The following is a 20,538-nucleotide window of genomic DNA, read 5'->3' as shown; positions in this document are numbered from 1 at the left end:
TTTCCCCCCATAAGTGAATTAAAAGGATCCCCAAACGTTGCAGTGAAAACAACTATATTATTTAATATTGTATTCGACAATTGAAAATCGCGGGAAGATATAACCCCTCCCTCAAGTTGTTCAACAATAGTTGGGCTATGTTCTACACCATTCATTTTAAGTGGAAGTAGGTTATAGGGGGCTAGACAAGAAGGAGGGTTTCGTGTAAAGTCCCCGATAAAATAATCCAAAAGCTGCAATGTGTTTCGACTCAGCAAAGGTATGTCCCCCTGCTCAACTGCGCTACAGTCAACATTTAAAAATCACCTAAAAGCACATCAATATCGAAAGGTACTTCAATACAGTTAATGATTGCGTTGTTCTGAATCTCTACTGTTGGTGTTGCAATTGGTTTTTCCCCCTCTTCACTGGACAGAGAGCAGGGGACCAAAGCAACCTATAAATGAAAAAATAGCTTAATTTCAAAGTGTTCAAATCATCCCCTACTGTTAAAATTTGAATTATTACAAAATAGCATTTGGTTAATTCAACTAAAAGAAAATCAAACTTAATATAAGATAAATACAAACTAAAATTCCGCTTTACATGGAAGGCCATAATTCGACTTTGTGAAAAAAATAGCTTATTTTCGGTGTTAAAATCATCCCTACTAATTTTTTTTTTTTTTTTCGACAGAGTGAAAAGCCCAAGCACTTACCAGAACTCTGATACTTACCCCAACGCTTCCCTGCAACTCGGCACCTACCTCTGGCCCTACCGAGGCCCGGGTTACAACCCGTCGTACGTCCCAAACCCTGCCCCCCAGCACTTCCCGGACCCAGAGGCACCTCCCGGTCCCCACCGAGGCTCCCGGCCATTTACATAATGTCCACCAAAAGTTGAAATATTCGCTTAGACTGCATAAGTCCAAGTTTCTATCTTATTCCGTTCTATAGGCTCGGTGAACTCTTCATTAGCTCACAATTATTGTAAGCCACCGCGCGAGTGTTCTGATTTCCAAGACCGAACTTCAGACGAGGAAACAGTACAATTAAATGCTGTAAACCGTTAAATCAGTATATTGTCAACAATGTTTCCCCATCACTAAAATATTGGCATGGGTTTTTAAGATTGAAAGCTATTTTAAAAATATTCTTGCGCAAATTACGGGGTCCATACGTGACCTATAAATAAATGGAAATAATCTCTCAGTTCCTTCTCTTAAAACTATGTGATATTCAATTGTGAAAAATATGATATTTTGAGTTACAAATGGTGAGCATTAATTGACTTGAAATGACCCATGAAAAATATTCACTTTTGAGATAGCGGCGAAGAGATAGGGGGAATGCATAGAAAATAGCAAAGATTAGAAAAAGAGGAGCGGTTTCTTTTGACTAGCAAGCAAAAAATTTACATTATATTAAGATATCTCCGAGGGAGGGGGAGCAGAGAAAACAATGGTTGGGGGGTGAGGGGTTAATATCCTGATGCGATAAGTTTATATTGGAAATTGAAAAAAAAAAAAACATGGTAAGAAATAGAGGGGTAGGAAAAATGGCTTACTTTTGAATACGCCGTCTGGGCTTGGGCCCCCGAAGGACCTGTTAAGGTTGGTTGGAGGGGGGGCGGGCGGGCCGCGTTATTTTCTTGCGCGGCTGGGCCGGCTATTTCACGATCTTGCGTAGCTTTGACATTGTAGTTATCCGACCACTCTCTCTTTAACTTTCTGTGAGGCCGCATTGGGGCTGGCAGTGAGGTGTCTGCTTCATCCTCCCTTGCTTTTTTGGAAGGAGTTGGCACACATTCTTCACAATTTGTGTTAAAAAGACGAGACAAAATTATAATCTAAATAATTTGCCCCTTTTTTTTACGGAAATAAAGTTAGTACCATTATCCATATAATTTATCTCTTTTCAGTAAAGCACAAACTAAAAATTTCGCGAGAAATATATTATGCTTAGAAATCAAACGTTTTTATTAGACAATCAGTAGTCTATAGTCATAGGATAGGAATCATTGTTTCTAATTTTACCATTTAGAAAAATATTAAATTTTCCGGTCTATAGGCTTTAAATTAGATCGTTAACCCATCGACCTGTAGGCCTATATTTTGCAAACATAGGTTAAAATGATATTCAATTTACGCATAATATAAGCTTCATGCAACTCCTAAAGACTTTTCTTTCTAGCCTTGCATATCAAAGTTAAAAAGCATAGTTTTCACGCACCCCTCCTGGGAATATAAAAGAAACTTTATCGAAAGAAAGCCTGAAAAAAATAAAAAACATGCCTATAGACGCAACGCATATATTTACACATTAGTTTTCTTGTCAAAGGGTATACATATCTACCCAACGAATCACCCCTCTTACTTCTCATGCTAAGAAACAGTTTGTTTTCATTTTATAATGATGCTAATAGAATTTAGGCATGTCAACCCCCCCCACCACCCTTTCAGTAATGTCCTAAAAAATATTGTTAGACCTTAATTTGAAAATAACTCGATTCAGTTCTTCAAATAGAGATTGCATAGGCCATGCGATTAATAAATTGAAATTGTCTGAACAACCGTTTTAATTTGTCGGAAAAACAAACCATTTCGATATGAGAAACCCTTTACAGGAAGTGCTCTAAAATGGGTGACAGCTAATTTTAACCTCGCGTCGAGCATTATGTCAAAACCGGAGCGGCATTTTCATTAAAAATTGACAGAAGTCAATGGTCGCTTTTAGATAGGATATAGAAGGAAGGAATTTAACGACCTGGTATTTCTTTTTGAGAGAGTTTTGTTGTAACACTGTGAGGGGGGGGGTTAGGTTTTGAGGGTAAAAGAAAATATTTTATGTATTTAATTTTGACGGAGAAACAGTTCCTTTTGACTTTGGCTGCCGCGCTCGTAAACACATAGGAAAAGGGGTGACAGCTAATTTTAACCTCGCGTAGAGCGTTATGTCAAAACCAGAGCGGCATTTTCATTAAAAATTTATAGAAGTCAATGGTCGCTTTTAGCTAGGATATAGAAGGAAGGAATTTAACGAAATGGTATTTCTTTTTGCGATAATTTGGGATTGTAAAACAATGGTGGGAGGGGGTTAGGGTAAAAAGAATATATTTTTTGTTTTCCATTGATTATAATGATGTTTGTATGGTTTGGGGGGGGGGTTTGGGGTAAAGGAATATATTTACGTTTTAGCTGAATATACTGGAGGATGTCCAAGGAAAATAATTTTATTTGAAAATGTATTAAAACGGAACTTACATGGTAAATTGTAGTTGCCAAGGCTTCTAATTCATCAATATTATCCATTGTTGTTTCCATTGTGTCAAAATACTTTCTGATAATTTAATCACATTGCATGTCCGTTATATACGAAATCTCAAGGGCGAATTGTTATGTTATTGGGAAAATTATATGTAAGCAAGCCTCTGATTGGTCGAGAAGGGTGATGTAACAAGCCCTCTGATTGGTTGAGAAGGAAACATGTGATCTAACTGTTTCCGGGAAAGTCATAACATTTGGCTCGAGCAACAACAACAAATACTATTTCTGGATCAAAACATTCACGATCGATTACGCAATCAAGTTCTCAGAAATTCACTTCCCCCTCGAGTCCTAGATCAATAACATTGTTCCCGTTAGAATTCAATGCGCATGTGCAACCTTCGTTCTGGAGTTATTACACATAGAAACATCAAATAAATCGACCTTGGAAAAAGAGGTCATTGACCCCATTAACCACGTGTTCTCTCTAATGCCTCTATGCCCATATATGGAGCCCCGTCCGTGTTCTTTGCCCATATAAGGATTCCCGTTCGGACCTCCTGAGGCCTTTCTACTATAAATGTAGATGATGGAGGTTCGTTATCCTAAAGAAAATAGTGTATGTACTATTAAAAGTCAATAAAATTTGTTGCTAACTTGTTTTGGTTCCAAAAAGTATTGTGGATCCAGGAGGCACCGTATGCTTCCGAACTAAGAGCTATGCCAAGCCCTCAAGATATTTTTCTTCAAGACATTTTTTAAGACGTACCAAGACGTTTTTCAAGATTTTTTCTTCAAGATGGTTTTATGCAAGACATTTTCAAGACATTTTTCAAGACGTTTTCAAGACGTTTTAAGACATTTTCAAGATTTATTTCTTCGAGGCGTTTTTATTCAAGACATTTTATAGATTTTTTCAAAACGTTTCAAGATGTTTTTCAAGTTTTTTTTTTGAAGAAAAAATTTTTTAAGCTGGGTCAACTTCTTGCTTTTGGTTCTGGTAACGCATTGCCCGTTGAAAAATCCTATAACCATCTTTCTGGTATTAACATTCAAATGAAGGAAAAGGGAAAACGAAAGGAATGCTACTGTACCAACATCATAACCGTATCTTATCTACGTGCCAAAACTGTTACCTATGTAAAAATAGTGGGGTAAAACACAATGAAATCACAAGTAAAATAAAAATCGTATTAGCAGATAATATCACTAAGGAATAAAAACACAACTCCATGAATAGCAAAATGGCTGCAAATGTTACTAGTACAATCGGTACTTTACCAACAGATTGAGTCGTTGAACACAATAATACCAATGATGAAATATGTGATGAGCATATAGGTGAATCTACGTTAAAGGTAGGTGAATCTACGTGTATGATACCGAAATGGAATAAGCGCCATGCCAAGAGAACAGATGATGAATTATTTTATGGAACGGATTCGAACCATTCAAATTTGTTTTATGATGATATTAATAACATATAATAATGTACGTGCCATTATTTCAATAAAAATATTTCTTTGCTTTACCTTGTTATGTTTCCATTATTTTTTAGGGTACGCTAGTAACTCCAACGTTTAGAATGCTTATTCAAAAGTCAGATAAACTCCCTGAAAATTTCAATTGACGTATCTCTCATTTTTGAAAAATCAACGTTTCCCTGATTTTTGTCTCTGATTTGCTCAGAGATTCGACTTGAACAACACGTATGGAAAAGAAATTTCTCAGTATGATTTTAAAGTTGAATTAAATAAAGAATTAAATTACTATAATGATAATAATATGTTATAAGGTTATGAGATGTTATTGTTGCCCCAAAACAGTAAGAGAGGGAGAAGTTTTCAGAGGACGCTACCTAGATGAATTGTTGGGTGAAGAAGATGGGTCACCTTTTTTAGTTTTACCAATAATTTCCCATTGGGAAAAATTTGGGAGAGAGCAGGTTATTTTTAGGAGACTCAGTATTCTTTGGAGGAAATTCAGCTTCGGCAACCGAGACTTAAACATAGTGATTTGTCAGAACAAATGAATCTTAAATTAGAGAAAAATTCTTTATTATGAACCACTGAATCTTGGAATCATGTTTTTTACTAAACATGAACTTGAACAAAAAGCAGACCTAGAACATATGTTAGAAACGTTAAAACAAGAATATGGTTAAGTCAACAACATAAAGTTAATATTACTGAACCTCTACGTCAACTCGGGAACCTCTTTGAGCAAATCTGAAATCAGTTATTTTTGTGAACTAATTAGATGTCAACCTTCCTCAGGAATTTATATGGATATCAAACCTGGTATTATCCCCACAATTCTTAATAAGTGCATTAATATATGGAATTATGTGGAATTTGGAATTATAATATATGGAATTAATATATGGAATATATGGAATTCTACCAGGAAGTCGGGATGTGTAGAGGACTGCAATTTAGCAAAAGAATAGGAACTTGACACTTGCCCCCATTACAACAACACGGAAATTTTGAAAGTATATTTTATTTTTTCTAGACGATAACACCGGTACTATAGAGCGACTCGAACTTCGATCTTCTTTCTTAGGAGGAGAGTCCTGCAACCGCTGTGCAACCGCTGTAGCAACTATTAGCAACGGACTATTCATTCGCAATATGATATTATTAATAAAGAAAAGGTTTCTCTAATGAAAGTAAAAAAGCAAAGTTGAAGCTTTAAACGAACAAAACTGTTGCTTCACGGTAGATGCAACATATTTCAGAAAAACTGTTTCAAACAAAGTGGCTCGTGATATTTCCCTATATATGTGTAATTCTGAAAAACAAGTGATTTACTGAAAATACAAAAACCAACGCAACAAAATTAGAAATTGTAAAACCCCTTGAATGGTCTGCAGAGAATAAAAGAATAATTCACAAGGCTATCAATAGGCTCTTACCGGCCATAAAGTCAATACCAAAAGTTTGATAATTTTGTTGACTGCATTATCTTTTGGACTTAATTCTCACTAATAGTATGTTCATATTAACAAATAATTTCAATTTCACAAAAAATACATATTCAGCAAACTTTTGTGTTAGAGTGTAGCCTAAAGGTACATCCAATGTTTTCTGAATAGGACCAAATAAGAATTTTGTTACTGTCATAACAAGTCCAAAAGAGAGGAAGAGCTGCACTTTTGTTCTTTTTTTCATTTTTTTTTAAAAAAAAAACAGCAAATATTAGGTAGGCTATTAGTGAAGCTAACATTTTTCTTTACAACACTTTGAAGAAGCTTTACAAGGGGAAGAGGAAATCTTTTACTACTTCTGCCATAAATAACAACTTGCGGCAGCACCGAGCCACCTGAGTAAATCAAAGCTACGCATGCTCCTCCTCCACCCCAATCTATTTGAAGCTCCACACTCTACTCTCTCAAGAAGTTCCAATTAAGGTTGCATTAATACTGAAGACGATACGACCACTCCTGGGGGGGGGGGGAATTATGTAGTATACGCTTTTGAAAAAAACTCATAAATATGATGTCGCTCATATGATTTTTTTTTCCAAAATTGAGACTCAAAGTCTAAACGAATTTTCTCAAACACGTGACATACCTAGATCGCTTTTTCAGGCCAGAAAATACCACGGTGCCAATTTTCAAAGAAATATGGAGCCGTTTTCAAGAAAATATTTATGAATACATACATACACAGTTGCTCGTTTAAATATATAATAAAAATAATATATATATATATATATATATATATATATATATATATATATATATATATATATATATATATATATATATATATATATATATATATATATATATATATATATATATATATATATATATATAAATATAGCTCCGTTCTGCGTTTGAAAGCGTCCGGGTGCAAACGGTAAGCTTGCTCTTCCACAAACAAGAAATGATGTTCTTGGCAAATGTTTTGAACTTAAAGAGCAGGGATCCTCAATGAAAATTTATTACTAATCTATTCTTAAGCATAATAAGTGCGGTTGGATGAGCTTGAACCTCTATGGAAAGTATTATAGACATCAAAAATTGAAAATACTGAAATTATTTTACTTAATAAGTTAGACTGTCATACTTAATAAGGGAGTATGACAATGATCACTCTCACAATACTCACACTAACGCAACTGCCATACCTATATAAGACAGTGTCACAATTACTATTCACACTCATGCGACTCTCAACAATAAGGCAGTATCACAATGATCACTCACACAATACTCACATTCACACTACTGTCTTTCGTAAATAAGGCAGTATCATAATGGTTACTCACACTCACACAACTACCATACTTATATAAAGCAATATCTCAATGAACATTCACGCTCACACAACACTTAAAATGAGTCTTAATCTTGATTAAATAAAAAAAACAAGGTTTTTTAACTGAAAGTAGGGAGCGACATTAAAACTTAAAACGAACAGAAATTATTCCGTATATGAAAGGGGCTATTACCCTCCTCAATACCTTGCTCTTTACGCTAAAGTTTTTTATTGTTTTAAAAAATAAAGTTGTGTGACAGATTCAAAATTTAGCGTAAAGAGCGAGGTATTGAGGAGGGCCCTTTCATATACGGAATAATTTCTGTTCAATAGATAGATAGATAGATAGATATAGATATAATTTCTGAACGTTTTTGAATTAATGCAGCTTTGATTTTGGCTCACCGTACATGAATAATTAAAACGAAATTTGCATATTAATTTTACTTTTTTGGCTAAATGGCTTTCTTAAAATTTTGTTCTGACGTGACTTACGAATTAACTTACGTAACGAACTTCTATATTCGTGTTTTATTACGTATATTAGGGAGTTTGCCCCCTAGTCGATACCTTGCTCTTTACGCTAAAGTTCAAATTTTGTTCATATCACAAACCCCTGAATAACAAAATGCCGGTTAATTAGAATAGATAGCTTTTTTGAAACTACTAAAAAAAACTTTAGCGAAAAGGGCGAGGTATTGACAAGGGAGCGAATCTCCTCATATAAGTAATAATTTCTGTTTGTTTTAAGTTTTAATGTTGCTCCTTACTTTTAGTTGAAAAAACTAGTTTTTTTATTTAATTTCTGACCGTTTTTTAAATAATGCTGGGAAATCCGGCGCCCCCTTGATAGAAATGTCCCTTCCCCCAAGGAAACAACGTCCATGGAAGGATCCTCTCCCGTAACCTCCTCCTCCAACACCCTCCATTAGAAAAAATCCCTCCTGAAACGTCTTTATACTTCCCATTAACCAATACTATATATAAACAATAGGCAAAGTTCATAAATTCCAGCCCTTCCCCCGGGAACTGTGGGGGATTAAGTCATCCTCTAAGACCTATTAATCAAACTCTCGACTAAACTAAACAATATGGGAATCTTAATATTTTGATTAGGTGACTTTGGGAAAAAAATGAGCGTGGGAGGGGGCCAAGTTGCCCTCCAATTTTTTTGGTCACTTTTAAAGGGTGCTAGAACTTCCGTTCAAATGAGCCCTCTTACGATATTCTAGGACTATTGGGTCGATACGATCACCCCTGGGAAAAAAACAAACAAACAAAAAAACAAATAAACAGACATCCGTGAAATTTCTTCTGGCAAAAAATACAAAATTCCACATTTTTGCAGATAGGAGCTTGAAACTTCCGCAGTAGGGTTTTCTGATACACTGAATCCGACGGTGAGATTTACATTAAGGTTCTATGACTTTTTGAGGCTGTTTCCCCCTTTTTTCCAAAATAAGACAAATTTTCTCAGGCGCGTAACTTTTGATGGGTAAAACTAAACTTAATGAAACTTATATATTTGAAATCAGCATAAAAATCTGATTCTATTAATGTATCTATGGGTACCAAACTCCGGTTTTAGAGTTTCGGTTGCTATTGAGCCGGGTCGCTCCTTACTTACAGTTCGTTATCACGAACTGTTTGAAAGGAACGAAAGAGCGAAGGCTTACATAAAATAAGCCTGTATTGACAATATATTTCAATTTTTAGCTAAAAAATGATGTGTTTGCCCAACCCTCTAACTAGGCACAGTGATGTGGCTTAACTAACACTGCTGGTTTTGAAAGAAGGAAGAAAGGTTACACTTAAAGGGAGGAAGACGAAGAACAGTACCTTTAGCAAAATCATCCAATTGTGTCTGAATTTCTTCAAGTGTTTGACTTCTTCGTGCGGCACTGCGTCGAATACTTTGCGGTGCCACATTTTGGAGCAATAGAGCAATGATCCAAATCAAAATGAGCATGCTTTTGTAATTCAATGAGCCGACTGAGTTTTATCAAAATTTAAATCTAGTTCCGGATTTTAAGAAAAATCCAAACGATTCTTTGCAAGCCAACGAAAACATTAACGGCTCCGATCTGTCGCCTCTGAAGGATGATAGGACATTTTACCAGTCAAAATGATATATCATCTAATTTCAATTGCCGAGATTTCACCAGAGTCACCTCTATAGTTCGCATAAACACTTAATTAAACAGAAAAGCATAAAAAGAAGCTCAATACCAAACTGTGGTTAATTCTGCAAAAAAAGGATAAAGGTATTAAGTTGGTAACCAAAGCAGTCTAAATGTATTTATAACTTATGTAAATACTTATATCTTACTGCTTAACTGAATCATATATTCAGATTTTTTAAATTTTATTTATAAGCAATAATTTTCGGCATACTTGCCTTGACAATAATCCAGTCGCAACCGCTGTGCAGTAGCAACTATTAATAACGGACTATTCATTAGCAATATGATATTATTAATAAAAAAAAGGTTTCTCTAATGAAAGTAAAAAAGCCAAGTTGAAGCTTTAAACGAACAAAACTGTTGCTTCACGGTAGATGCAACATATTTCAGAAAAACTGCTTCAAACAAAGTGGCTCGTGATATTTCCCTATATTTGTGTGATTCTGAAAAAGAAGTGATTTACTGAAAATACAAAAACCAACGCAACAAAATTAGAAATTGTAAAACCCCTTGAATGGTCTGCAGAGAATAAAAGAATAATTCACAAGGCTCTCAATAGGCTCTTACCGGCCATAAAGTCAATACCAAAAGTTTGATAATTTTGTTGACTGCATTATCTTTTGGACTTAATTCTCACTAATAGTATGTTCATATTAACAAATAATTTCAATTTCGCAAAAAATACAAATTCAGCAAACTTTTGTATAAGAGTGTAGCCTAAAGGTAAATCCAATGTTTTCTGAATAGAATCAAATAAGAATTTTGTTACTGTCATAACAAGTCCAAAAGAGAGGAAGAGCTGCACTTTTGTTCTTTTTTTCATTTTTTTTTTTTTTAAACAGCAAATATTAGGTAGGCTATTAGTGAAGCAAACATTTTTCTTTACAACACTTTGAAGAAGCTTTACAAGGGGAAGAGGAAATCTTTTACTACTTCTGCCATAAATAACAACTTGTGGCAGCACCAACCCACCTGAGTAAATCAAAGCTACGCAACCTCCTCCTCCATACTTGCCTACTTGCCTTGACAATAATCCAGTCCCTCTTCCCCAAAAGGAATTAATTTTGAAACTTTACAGTATTTCTTTGAGCTAAAGCTTTTAAGAGCTCATCCTGGGGGATATTGGGGGAACACTCAATGCCCATCCTAGTTACGTTAGGAGCTTAAACCCATCTGCCTACGCTCATTTAAACTAAAGAATAACTGAATGCATTTGAACAGCTATAAAAAAATTCTAGTCCCCCCGCATCCCACGAAGAATTAGTTTTGAAAATTTAGAGCTTATCTTTGACCTTTAAGGAGGCGGGCCGCTCCAGACCCACCCTAGTCACGTCATAAACTTAAGTTAATCCGTCCAATAAAAAGATCACCATAATTAAAGTTTAAATGAGGTCAGAATCGTCATTAGAAAAGGAAAATTACCCATCATTAATTAAATAAATCAATTCTTTAGCTTGAGCAACTTCTTCGTTGTGGGGAAACTTCCTCGCTTTCTTCTCTAGCTCTACTTCGTCATTATGTCTAATCAGCATTCTTATTACTATTTTTCGACGCTTACAAGTTTCCCGCCATATTTTTGTATTTCCGAATTAATATACCAGTTGTTTCGCTTCTTTCAACTTGTGTCACCCCGGAACATATCCTGAGTTTGTATCTGTAATTGTATATAGTATAGGAAATGGGAGCATTGGGTCGAACGGATTACACTCTTCACCAAACAATGGAAAATCATCTCTCTGCGCTTGTATATAAAAAAAAAAAAGGAAAATGAGATTGGGAATCCATAATTTTTTTTCCATATATTTCCAGAATTTCAGTTCCTTATATCTAGTTCATTGAAAAGACCCTAAAATAAAACTATAAACCTGGCAGCAAGTTTCAACCAACAACAATCAAAATACACTAAGTGCAAAGAAGAAATTTTGCGCGTAAATTTGTGCTGTTAAGTTTTGAGCAATTTACTTTTCATAGGCAGCGCAATAGCACTGCCTAAGCAAAGAGCGATGTGGGCAAAATGTATTATTTTTTTTTTCTTTTAGATCAGGGCACTTCGCATCGAAGGAGTTGTCGTTGAAACTTGGAAAAGAGCACATTTGATTAGAAATTGGAAGGGCCTGTGCCCTTTTTAATAGTCGAAAGGGATTGGAGTGCAACTAACTCCCCTTCCACCCCCACCATTTCCCAAAACACATACTATCAAAATTTTGAGATAACCATTTTTTTCAACGTAGTTGAAAGGTCTCGAAATTATGTCTTTGAGGATAGCACTTCCCCCACCCAGAGCCCTCAGGGCAAGGGTTGTGAGTTATGCCTTAGGGGCATATAAGGTTTATATACAAAGGGTGATCGTATAAACTTCGGAAAGGGCTCATTGGATTGGTAATCAGAAGTCCTAGTACCCTTCTGAAGATTCAGAGTGATCAGAGGGTGGATACTCCCCACCTCGTATTTTCCTGAAATGTATCTGATAGAAATTCTGAGATGGCCATTTGTAGCCGTAGAAACTTCGAAAGACGCTCATTCGATTGGAAGTTGAAAGGACTATTTTTGATAGTCAACAGTGATTGGAGGGCAATTTACCCCTACCCACGCCCACCATTTTCTCAGACACATCCAATCAAAATTTTGAGAGAGCCATTTTGTTCACCGCAACTGAAAGGTCCGAAAATTATATCTTTGACGATGACCCCTCCCCCCAGAGCCCTCAGGGCAAGGGTTCCCGAAATATATCCGATTGGAAATTGAAAGGGCTAATGCCTTTTTTAATATTCCAAAGTGATTGGAGGGCAACTAACCACCCTCCCACACCCACCATTTCCCCAAACACATCGAATCAAAATTTTGAGATAGCCATTTTGTTCAACATAATTGAAAGCTCCTGAAATTATGTCTTTGAGGATGACACCCCCCCCCCAACGACCCTTCCGGACCAGGGTTGTAAATCATGCCCTGGCGGCATATAAGGTACGGATATATAGAAAGGATGATCGTACAAACTTCGGAGGGGGCTCATTGGATTCTCAATCAGACATTCTAGTGCCATATTTAAGATTCAGAGTGATCGGAGGGTGGATACCCCCCCTGCCTCGTATGTTCCTGAAATGCATGTGATAGAAATTTCGAGATGGTCATTTGTTATCGTAGAAACTTCGAAAAGAGCCCATTCGACTAAAACTTGAAAGGAGTAGTGCCCTTTTTAATAGTCGAAAGTAATTGGAGGGCAACTAACCCCTCCTCCCACGCCCACCATTTTCCCAAACACATCGAATCAAAATGTTGAGATAGCCATTTTGTTCAACGTAATTGAAAGGTCCGAAAATTATGTTTTTAAGAATGACAAACCCCCACAGCCCTCAGGGTAAGGGTTATAAGTTATGCCCTGGGGCATATCAGGTATATATAGAAAGGGTGATAGTGTAAAATTCGGATGAGGCTTATTGGATTGGTGATCATAAGTTCTAGTGCCCTTTTTAAGATTGAGAGTGACAGAGTCTTTGTCTGGTCTCACCGCTTATGAATCGACTTGAAACTTTCATGATTTTTTTTTTTGGGGGGGGAGGGTACGGAGAATCGGAATTTTATGTTGCGAGGGGCGGGGCTAAACATATTGTTCTCTAGTCGTCACAAAAGAGTATAATCAACTTTTTTTTATGTCCGCAACCGCAATGCTCTTTTGCTAGTCCTTAATAATATAAATGACACATTCAACATTCCACTAAATGATTAAAGATACACCACGTGTCAAAAAAAATTTACGACAGCTAATAAACGACCTATTGTCTAAGAGATGGCTTAGCGTGTAATTTATTTATGCTCAACCAATCAACAAGAAATATAGATTAACTTCACTTCCATGCGTTTGCTTTGTGTTTTGGTAGAAAGGCAAATCCAGACGGCACAGGTCCCAGAACGATCTCGCTAAAAATAGAGATAATAAAAAAAATATGCGTAATATTTTAACACAAATAGGGATAATAAAAAGCATGAGTAATATTTTAATGAAAACAAAGGTGATAAAAAAGCATGAGTGATATTAAACAAACAGATATAATAAAAAAGCATGAGTAATATTTCAATAAAAACAGAGACAGTAAAAAAACAAGAAATGTTTTAACAAGAATAGAGATAATAAAAAAGCATGAGTGATATTTAATAAAAATAGAGATAATAAAAAGCATGAGTAATATCTTAACAAAAATAGAGGTGATAAGAAAGCACTAGTAATTTTAAAAACAGGAGATAATAAAAAGCACGAGTAATGTTTAAAATATAGAGATGATAAAAAAGCATGAGTAACATTTAATGAAAATAGAGATAATAAAAACATGAGTAATATTTTAGTAAAATAGAGGTGATAAAAAAACATGAATATTATTTTTAATAACAATTTAGATTTAAAAAAAGATGAACAATATTTTAATAAAAATAAGAGCCATTCCAATAGTTGAAGCATTGAAAAGTAAAAACAAATGGGGCACTTGACTATTAACTTGAAACTTACAAGAGATACCTACATTTCTAAATTACTTGATTAGTTCAAGTGGGCGGAGTAAAATTTTACCAGCAAAGTAAACCAGCAAGGTATAACGGATACCAAATAGTTCGTGGTAATGAACTGTAAGTAAGGAGTGACCCGGCTCAATAGTAACCGAAACTCTAAAAAACTGAATTTTGATACCAATAGATAGGCCTATATCAAAAGAATTGAATTTTTTGTTGATTTCAAATATATATATTTTATTAAGTTTAGTCTTACCAATCAAATTTTACAAGCCTGAGAAAATTTTCCTGATAAAACTTATGCTGATTCAATGCTTTCGGCCGGGAGTGCAATACGCGATTGGTGCAATGCAGGAGTACAATCCAAGGCCGTATCCAGGGGGGGGGTTACCCGGTTTGAACCCCCCCCCCGAAATTTTTGACCGAGTCGAAAATAAGTCGAAAATTAATAAAACCTAGGTAAAAATCAGAGAAATTAGTCGAAAACTGAGTCAAAAATTAGTACCCCCCCCCCCGAAAAAAAAAATCCTGGAGCCGCCCTTGGTGCAATCATTCGACACTTCCCGTGTTTTCCCCCCAGATTCCTTCAGGTAACGATTTTTTAGAGCTGGGTCGACTCTGGCTGGTTTTATAGAGTCAAACCATTAGCCCCCGTTCCAAAATAAATAGACAGCGACACCAGAATGCGAACCCCTAGCTCAGGATTTCAAATCTGGAGCGCTAACCACTCGGCTAGGATGGATCGACATGCCATGAAACAAGCTCAAATGAAATTAGATATAATTTGCATCTACTTCTGAGCTTAAAAATATTTTATTGAATTACGTCTTCCATGCGGTAGTAATCTATGTAGACAAAAACATAAATGCAGAGTTGGGTTAGTCTCGCAATATCCAGCATTTCATTAAGGCTGTCTTTCCTTAGGTTATACGGAATGATAGGGGTATAAATTGGAATGTTCACTTTGTAAAAAGAAGAGGTCGTTTGTCTTCTGGATTGCCTGTGATGAAATGTCACAATACATCTCACCTCTTTGTCTGCTAGCCGTATCTATCAACGGGGAGCTTCCCTTCTCAAAACTTCCGTGCCCAATAGATACAATAGGCTTGCAGCAGGGTAATACGAATTACTGGGTATTCTGAGCCCAACAAGGTTCTCCATCGTCACAGAACAAATAGTTCACAGATTTTTTTTCTCGAAACCTCTGTAAAAGACCATTAAACCCTGCCTTTACCTCCTGCTAAGAATTTTTTGCCTTATCAGCTAGTTTTAGTTTGATATTTTGTTGATATTAAACGAATAAAGAAGTCTAGGCAGTTGTTGTTGATTGAGCTGAACCAGTGAGCTAGACACACGCGATCCTCACCTTACTTTTCATTCGTACCCCAAAAAAGACAACAATTGACATTTGCCACCAATTTCCTTCCTAGATACTTAACTACCGGGAGGAATAGAGGGCCCACTCGCGCTTTTCCGGCCAATCCAAAGAAGTCCCAAAACAAACGAAATGTTTTCAAATAAAGGAATACTACTTTTTTTTAAAAGGAAATGAAGTTATTCAAATTAATGGAAACATATAGAGAACTGTGGTTCGCATCTTAAAGTCAAACTCTATTTAATTAAATGGGATTAAACTGTTCGATTTGATTGCGAGTTCAAAAAAAAAATTAAGAAATAAAAATTAAACTTTTCTTCATTTAAGAAATAGCTACTGATTATCTTTGAGTTAAGATATTGTGTGTTTTTTTTTACTTAACCTTTAGGCGCTGTTTAACATCTTACTTTATATTTCACGGTTCATTTTTCAAAATTTTGGACTAAATTATATGTTCCCACTAAATTTTTATAAGAAATGAGAAGTTGAAAACATCCCTTGCATTCCAAGCAAATAAAATTTTAAGGTCTCTCGTACTTTATTGGTGAAGATAAATACAATTTTGTACGCTTAAGTTGAGGCTTCATTTGCCATTTCCAGGCGAAGGTAGCCGAGAAATGTCAAAGAGTGGTGGCAATTGAGGAGAAGGAGGCTCTGCCCCATTAGATTATTTGGAATGCCTCCCTGAATTTTGTAGCATACCTTCTTTTAGAGCATTTTCGCTGACATATGTCGTTTTTTGATATTTTCGATTAAAAAACTACAAATTGAAAAACAGCTAAAAACTTGTTGAAAAATACTTTTTGCTCCCCTTAAATCTTAGTGAATTGACGCCACCAATAGCCAATCAACGCAAGCCCTGATGTGGTGAGGTTCTCCTTCAGTAAACTGTTAACAATTTAATTCACTAATGAACTAGTTCAAGATTTCAAATTAGTTCAACAACCCCCCCCCCCTGTGGGTGGCAATACTCGTAACGGAGACCCGTTTCGACACCATATTACCAACTTCGCCTGAAAAGGTAAACAAAGGCACGACTTTAATTTTTATATATTTGTTAATAAGAGAACTTAATCTAAATTTTTAAGTGTATTGAAAGTGGGTCACAGGCATTAGAAACCGCCTTGTTCAGGCTGTTACGAGTTCTGCATAGTTATATCATAGACCTAATATCATAATACAAACTCTTTGAGTTAAATACTATAGCCAAAATGAAAGAAAAATCGTAACAAAATAAAAATTTTGAATAATCACTGCCAGTGAAAAAAAGAAGGCAATGCAGATATTTCTATCAAGACCTCTGCTCAACCGTCTTCAGTGCAGAATAGGAATAAAGATTAAATACAAATGAAAGTCAACAGGACAAAAAGATTTTTTTTTAATCTAGGGGAGGGCTTCATTCCTCTCCCCTTAATCAGCACCAATGTTCATTTATTCATAAAGTTCTATCTGTCTAGTCCGGCCATCAACAGAAGGAATGATGACAATCGAGTTTGAGTAAAGGTTTGTGACAAACGACGCAGTTAACTAATTATTGCAAAAGCTACAGTTTAGGTTGGCCAAAGAATAACAGGTCATCAATGCTTTCATCAACAAAATTGTTGTTTCTGTTTTGCTAGGTCATTCGTACATGTCCTTTCCCAAAATTGCGTAACTGTTGGAGCAAAAAGTCCAAGGATTTTCTAGTCTTATTTCAAAACTGTGCCAAGAACATTAATTATAAAAAATGACAAAATGGACTTTAAATGACTTTCTTGTAGCCAATTTGTAATTATTTAATAGCACTCCCAAAGAGAGATGAGAAAAAAGGCAACAAAAGCAGTTATACGCGCTAGAAGAGTATTGCGTTTAAAAACAGCTGCTGTTCATTAAAATAAAGACAAAAACTGAAGGGGCTTTCACACTATGTATGTAGTTTCCTTAGATGAGTATGTAAATAACGTTAAGTTAGATATGGTCATTCAAACTTAATTATGTCCTTTCACAATAGGCTAAACTAAAAGTCCATAAAACCATCAAGATCACCGTCTAAAATCATCACAATCATCAAAAGCAAACTATTCAAAAATTAAAATGTAGTGATGAGGCTTCAGGCTCTAATGATAGTAATATATTGATATCAGCAGGATAGCTTGTGACGATAAGACGGCGTGAAATACTTTCTCGGAGGCTTACTAATCTATTTTCAATATTTATTAGCTCCTCATCTAGAAATACCTTGTTGTTGCTAATATGCTGACTTTTCCCAAACGTAACGTAAATTTCCGTAACGCAAAATCCTACGCAGAGCTCGAGTCTAGATGACAATGCCTGCGTAACAGACAAAATCAGCTCTGTTAATATTACATAATTCCGTTCAGATGTAAGATTGCATAATGTACCGTAAAGTCTAAAGTTATGCTAGTGTGAAAGGTTCTACGGCGTAGTGTAAGGAAAACATAAGGTCCGAGTCAGTTACATTCACAGGAATTATTTTCGGGAGGTGGAAAAGGGTCGATTTTGAAAAGGCACAAAAAAACAGTAGAATAATATGAAATGCAAGGGAAATTATTAAAAAATCGAGATACTTAAGCTTTGTAGGAGTAAACGCCGCCTTGCCTGTTTCCGACCCTGCCCTGATTATAAAAACAAAATGATACACAATTAGGTGTTTTACTAAAACAGTTATGGCAGAGTAATTTGGTGAGAAAATCTTACCTGACTTCTCTAAATACAACAGAGCGTAAAAAGGGCATACTTCCACAATCACTTTTCTAAAAAGATGAATTTTCTTCTTTTTTTGAAAGATAAACGCCTTGGCAGGTTTTGTAAAGTTCGGTAAGTTTTCTTATTCTATAAAGTTTTGATAGTTAATCTTGGACCTTTGAGATTAGTACAAATATAACTTCCTTCAAAGCATGCATTATTTCTTTTTCTAATATTGTTTATGGTTGACAATGTTATTGTTTTGAAATTTCAATAACTTGGGATGTATGGCTCCTGTACACAGTGTTGCCACTCGACCGATACCAAAAAGCTGTGCACGTCGATGAAAAAAGCGGTGTTTTTGCGGTATCCTTTCTACCGAAACACGGTAAAATTTATGTTATATCTTGATACCTAATGCAAATATGTCTCCACTAGTTTCAACAAAAAACTCACTTTTCAAAAGCAATTAATTTCTTGCTACTTTTCTAGCAAATGGATACTATTCTTTATTATTTTCTTTAAGTGGTAGATTTTGCCATGGACTTTGATCAAGAAAGGTAGAATAAAAATGAAAAGAGACATCCCCCAGATACCCACCCCACATATAAAAGAGAAAAATAGTCCCCAACGATAAATTCATATCTTTTTCCCATTTTCAGGCACTCTAGCCCGTTATTCCTCACTACTAACTCGTCCAGACCATCCGTTCTCTAGAAAATTGGAAGCAGGATAATCTACTGTTTTATGTTTTAAACTAGATTAAAACTTTATTTATTAATATTTGGTTCCTTTTCGGCGATTTCTCCATAGACACTATGTATACTGTCGTTTTGGTCCTATTTTTCTATTTTTGGATCCTCTGATATAATGCCCTTGAAAACGAAAAAGAGACAAATTTGTCAGTCTACACATCCAGTCTCCCGCCATAATTTTTTAAAGAAAGTAGATAGTTTGACGCACTGCTAAAGACGAGAATGCTAGATTTAAAAGTTTATACTGGCTCAGCAAATACGCGAAACGACATTCTCGAACCAAATGCTCATTTTATTTCTTCTTTTAATTTTAGACGCTTTGCGCCACAGAAGTGGTTTTTACCCAACTTACTTCCTTAAAATATATTTCCAAAAAAATTAATGTACAGAATAATACAATTCATAGTGATGCTTTTCTACAATTTTCAACTTTTCGAGAGAGCATATTATTTATTTGCTTAAAAAAATCCTCAGCATGGTTCGGTGTTTGATTTATTTGTGACACCCTAGTCTACATAAGTGCCAAAGACATACGTGTTTTACACTGTCTTTCTTGACCCCCCCCTCCTTCTTTACCGAAGATTGACTCCATCATCGGGACAAACCTTAGTTAAAATGACTGATCGAAATCAAATGGTATTTGGAGACATGATAACTAGGCTTGAAACTTCATGTGCACTTACTGGGTTTGTGGTTACCTTAAGGCCATTTTTTTTTTTATACCAAAAGTAACTCTTGTAGCTTTTATGGGAGAAATAATTCAGAGATGTGGCACTGCCTGAAAAAAGAGAAGGAAAATGGAAAACGAAATTGCTAGCAACAGAGCATTACTATGATCACGACTAGATTTTAATGAGAATCATCATATTAAAGATACTAAAACGTTCAAAGGAATCACTTGCATAGGCAGACAAAGGTAACTAGTAGCAGACACCGTGGTCATGCTCATCAAGGCCTACAAAGGTCGCACCAAGCAAAACATTTAGATTCGCAGCGGTACTGTCACTCGAGTTGGCCTTACCGCTCACTTGAATTACACGTTTAACAATTCCCAGTTCTAGCTCACCCTTGTCATGGCTTGATCTACCTTTTCGCTGACGGTTCAGACCTAATTCCATTTTGAATGTCAACAACAGAGTTAGCAAATGAATCTGCTGACGTTTTATTGAACTAAAATGATTTTGCTGACGTTTTATTGAACTAAGATGATTCTGCATGTCAGTTTTGACTTCCTCTAAAAAATTAAAAAAGGCACTCAACAATGACATTCGATATTGGCAAGGAAAAAAATATTATATCAATTTTGAAACGTTTGGAAACATTACGGTTCCAGTTGCATATTTTAGTGTAAGGATGTGGCACCAATACACAACTATGTCAGAGTCGTCCCAATTTTCAAGATTAAAAACTTCAGATAAGGTTACACTCGATATAAACTGCAATTCCTGGTCAATCTTTGCCTTATTCCATATGCCGGAGGTATATCACTAAAGGAGCTACTGATGACTAGGAACTGTTAGCTCGTAAC

General features: G+C 35.6%; 3 protein-coding genes across 8 annotated transcripts in view; 1 reads left to right on the top strand and 2 right to left on the bottom strand.

Moving 5' to 3' along the window:
* Positions 1–6,078, top strand: part of LOC148953823 (uncharacterized) — a 140,058-nt gene extending 133,980 nt beyond the window's left edge. The window contains exon 3 of the mRNA XM_089086834.1: positions 5,759–6,078. Within this exon, the coding sequence (XP_088942960.1) occupies positions 5,759–5,910 (152 nt within the window). The 3' untranslated portion in view covers positions 5,911–6,078. The remainder of the gene's footprint in view (positions 1–5,758) is intronic.
* LOC148953822 (uncharacterized) overlaps positions 1–9,508 on the bottom strand; it is a 129,438-nt gene extending 119,930 nt beyond the window's left edge. Inside the window, exon 1 of the mRNA XM_089086832.1 lies at positions 9,352–9,508. Within this exon, the coding sequence (XP_088942958.1) occupies positions 9,352–9,481 (130 nt within the window). The 5' untranslated portion in view covers positions 9,482–9,508. The remainder of the gene's footprint in view (positions 1–9,351) is intronic.
* Positions 9,509–13,481: 3,973 nt separating this feature from the next.
* Dus3 (Dihydrouridine synthase 3) overlaps positions 13,482–20,538 on the bottom strand; it is a 122,198-nt gene continuing 115,141 nt past the window's right edge. For 4 of the 6 annotated variants that reach the window (XM_089085659.1, XM_089085655.1, XM_089085654.1 and 1 more), the window contains one exon: positions 13,482–13,613. Coding sequence is in view for 3 of the 6 variants with exons in the window: in XM_089085657.1 (XP_088941783.1) it covers positions 13,541–13,613 (73 nt within the window). In the remaining 3 variants the exon portion in view is untranslated. Of the gene's footprint in view, positions 13,614–18,258; positions 18,403–20,213; positions 20,245–20,538 lie in introns of those variants that run through there. The other 2 variants (XM_089085656.1, XM_089085660.1) reach the window with 2 other exon arrangements.

This window comes from Artemia sp. Qi Xiang Cuo, chromosome 3, assembly GCF_049724085.1.
Source record: "Artemia sp. Qi Xiang Cuo chromosome 3, ASM4972408v1, whole genome shotgun sequence".
Classification (NCBI taxonomy): Eukaryota; Metazoa; Arthropoda; class Branchiopoda; order Anostraca; family Artemiidae; genus Artemia; species Artemia sp. Qi Xiang Cuo.
The sequence above is the reverse complement of the archived record's forward strand: the minus strand, read 5'-3'. Positions and strand labels throughout refer to the sequence as shown.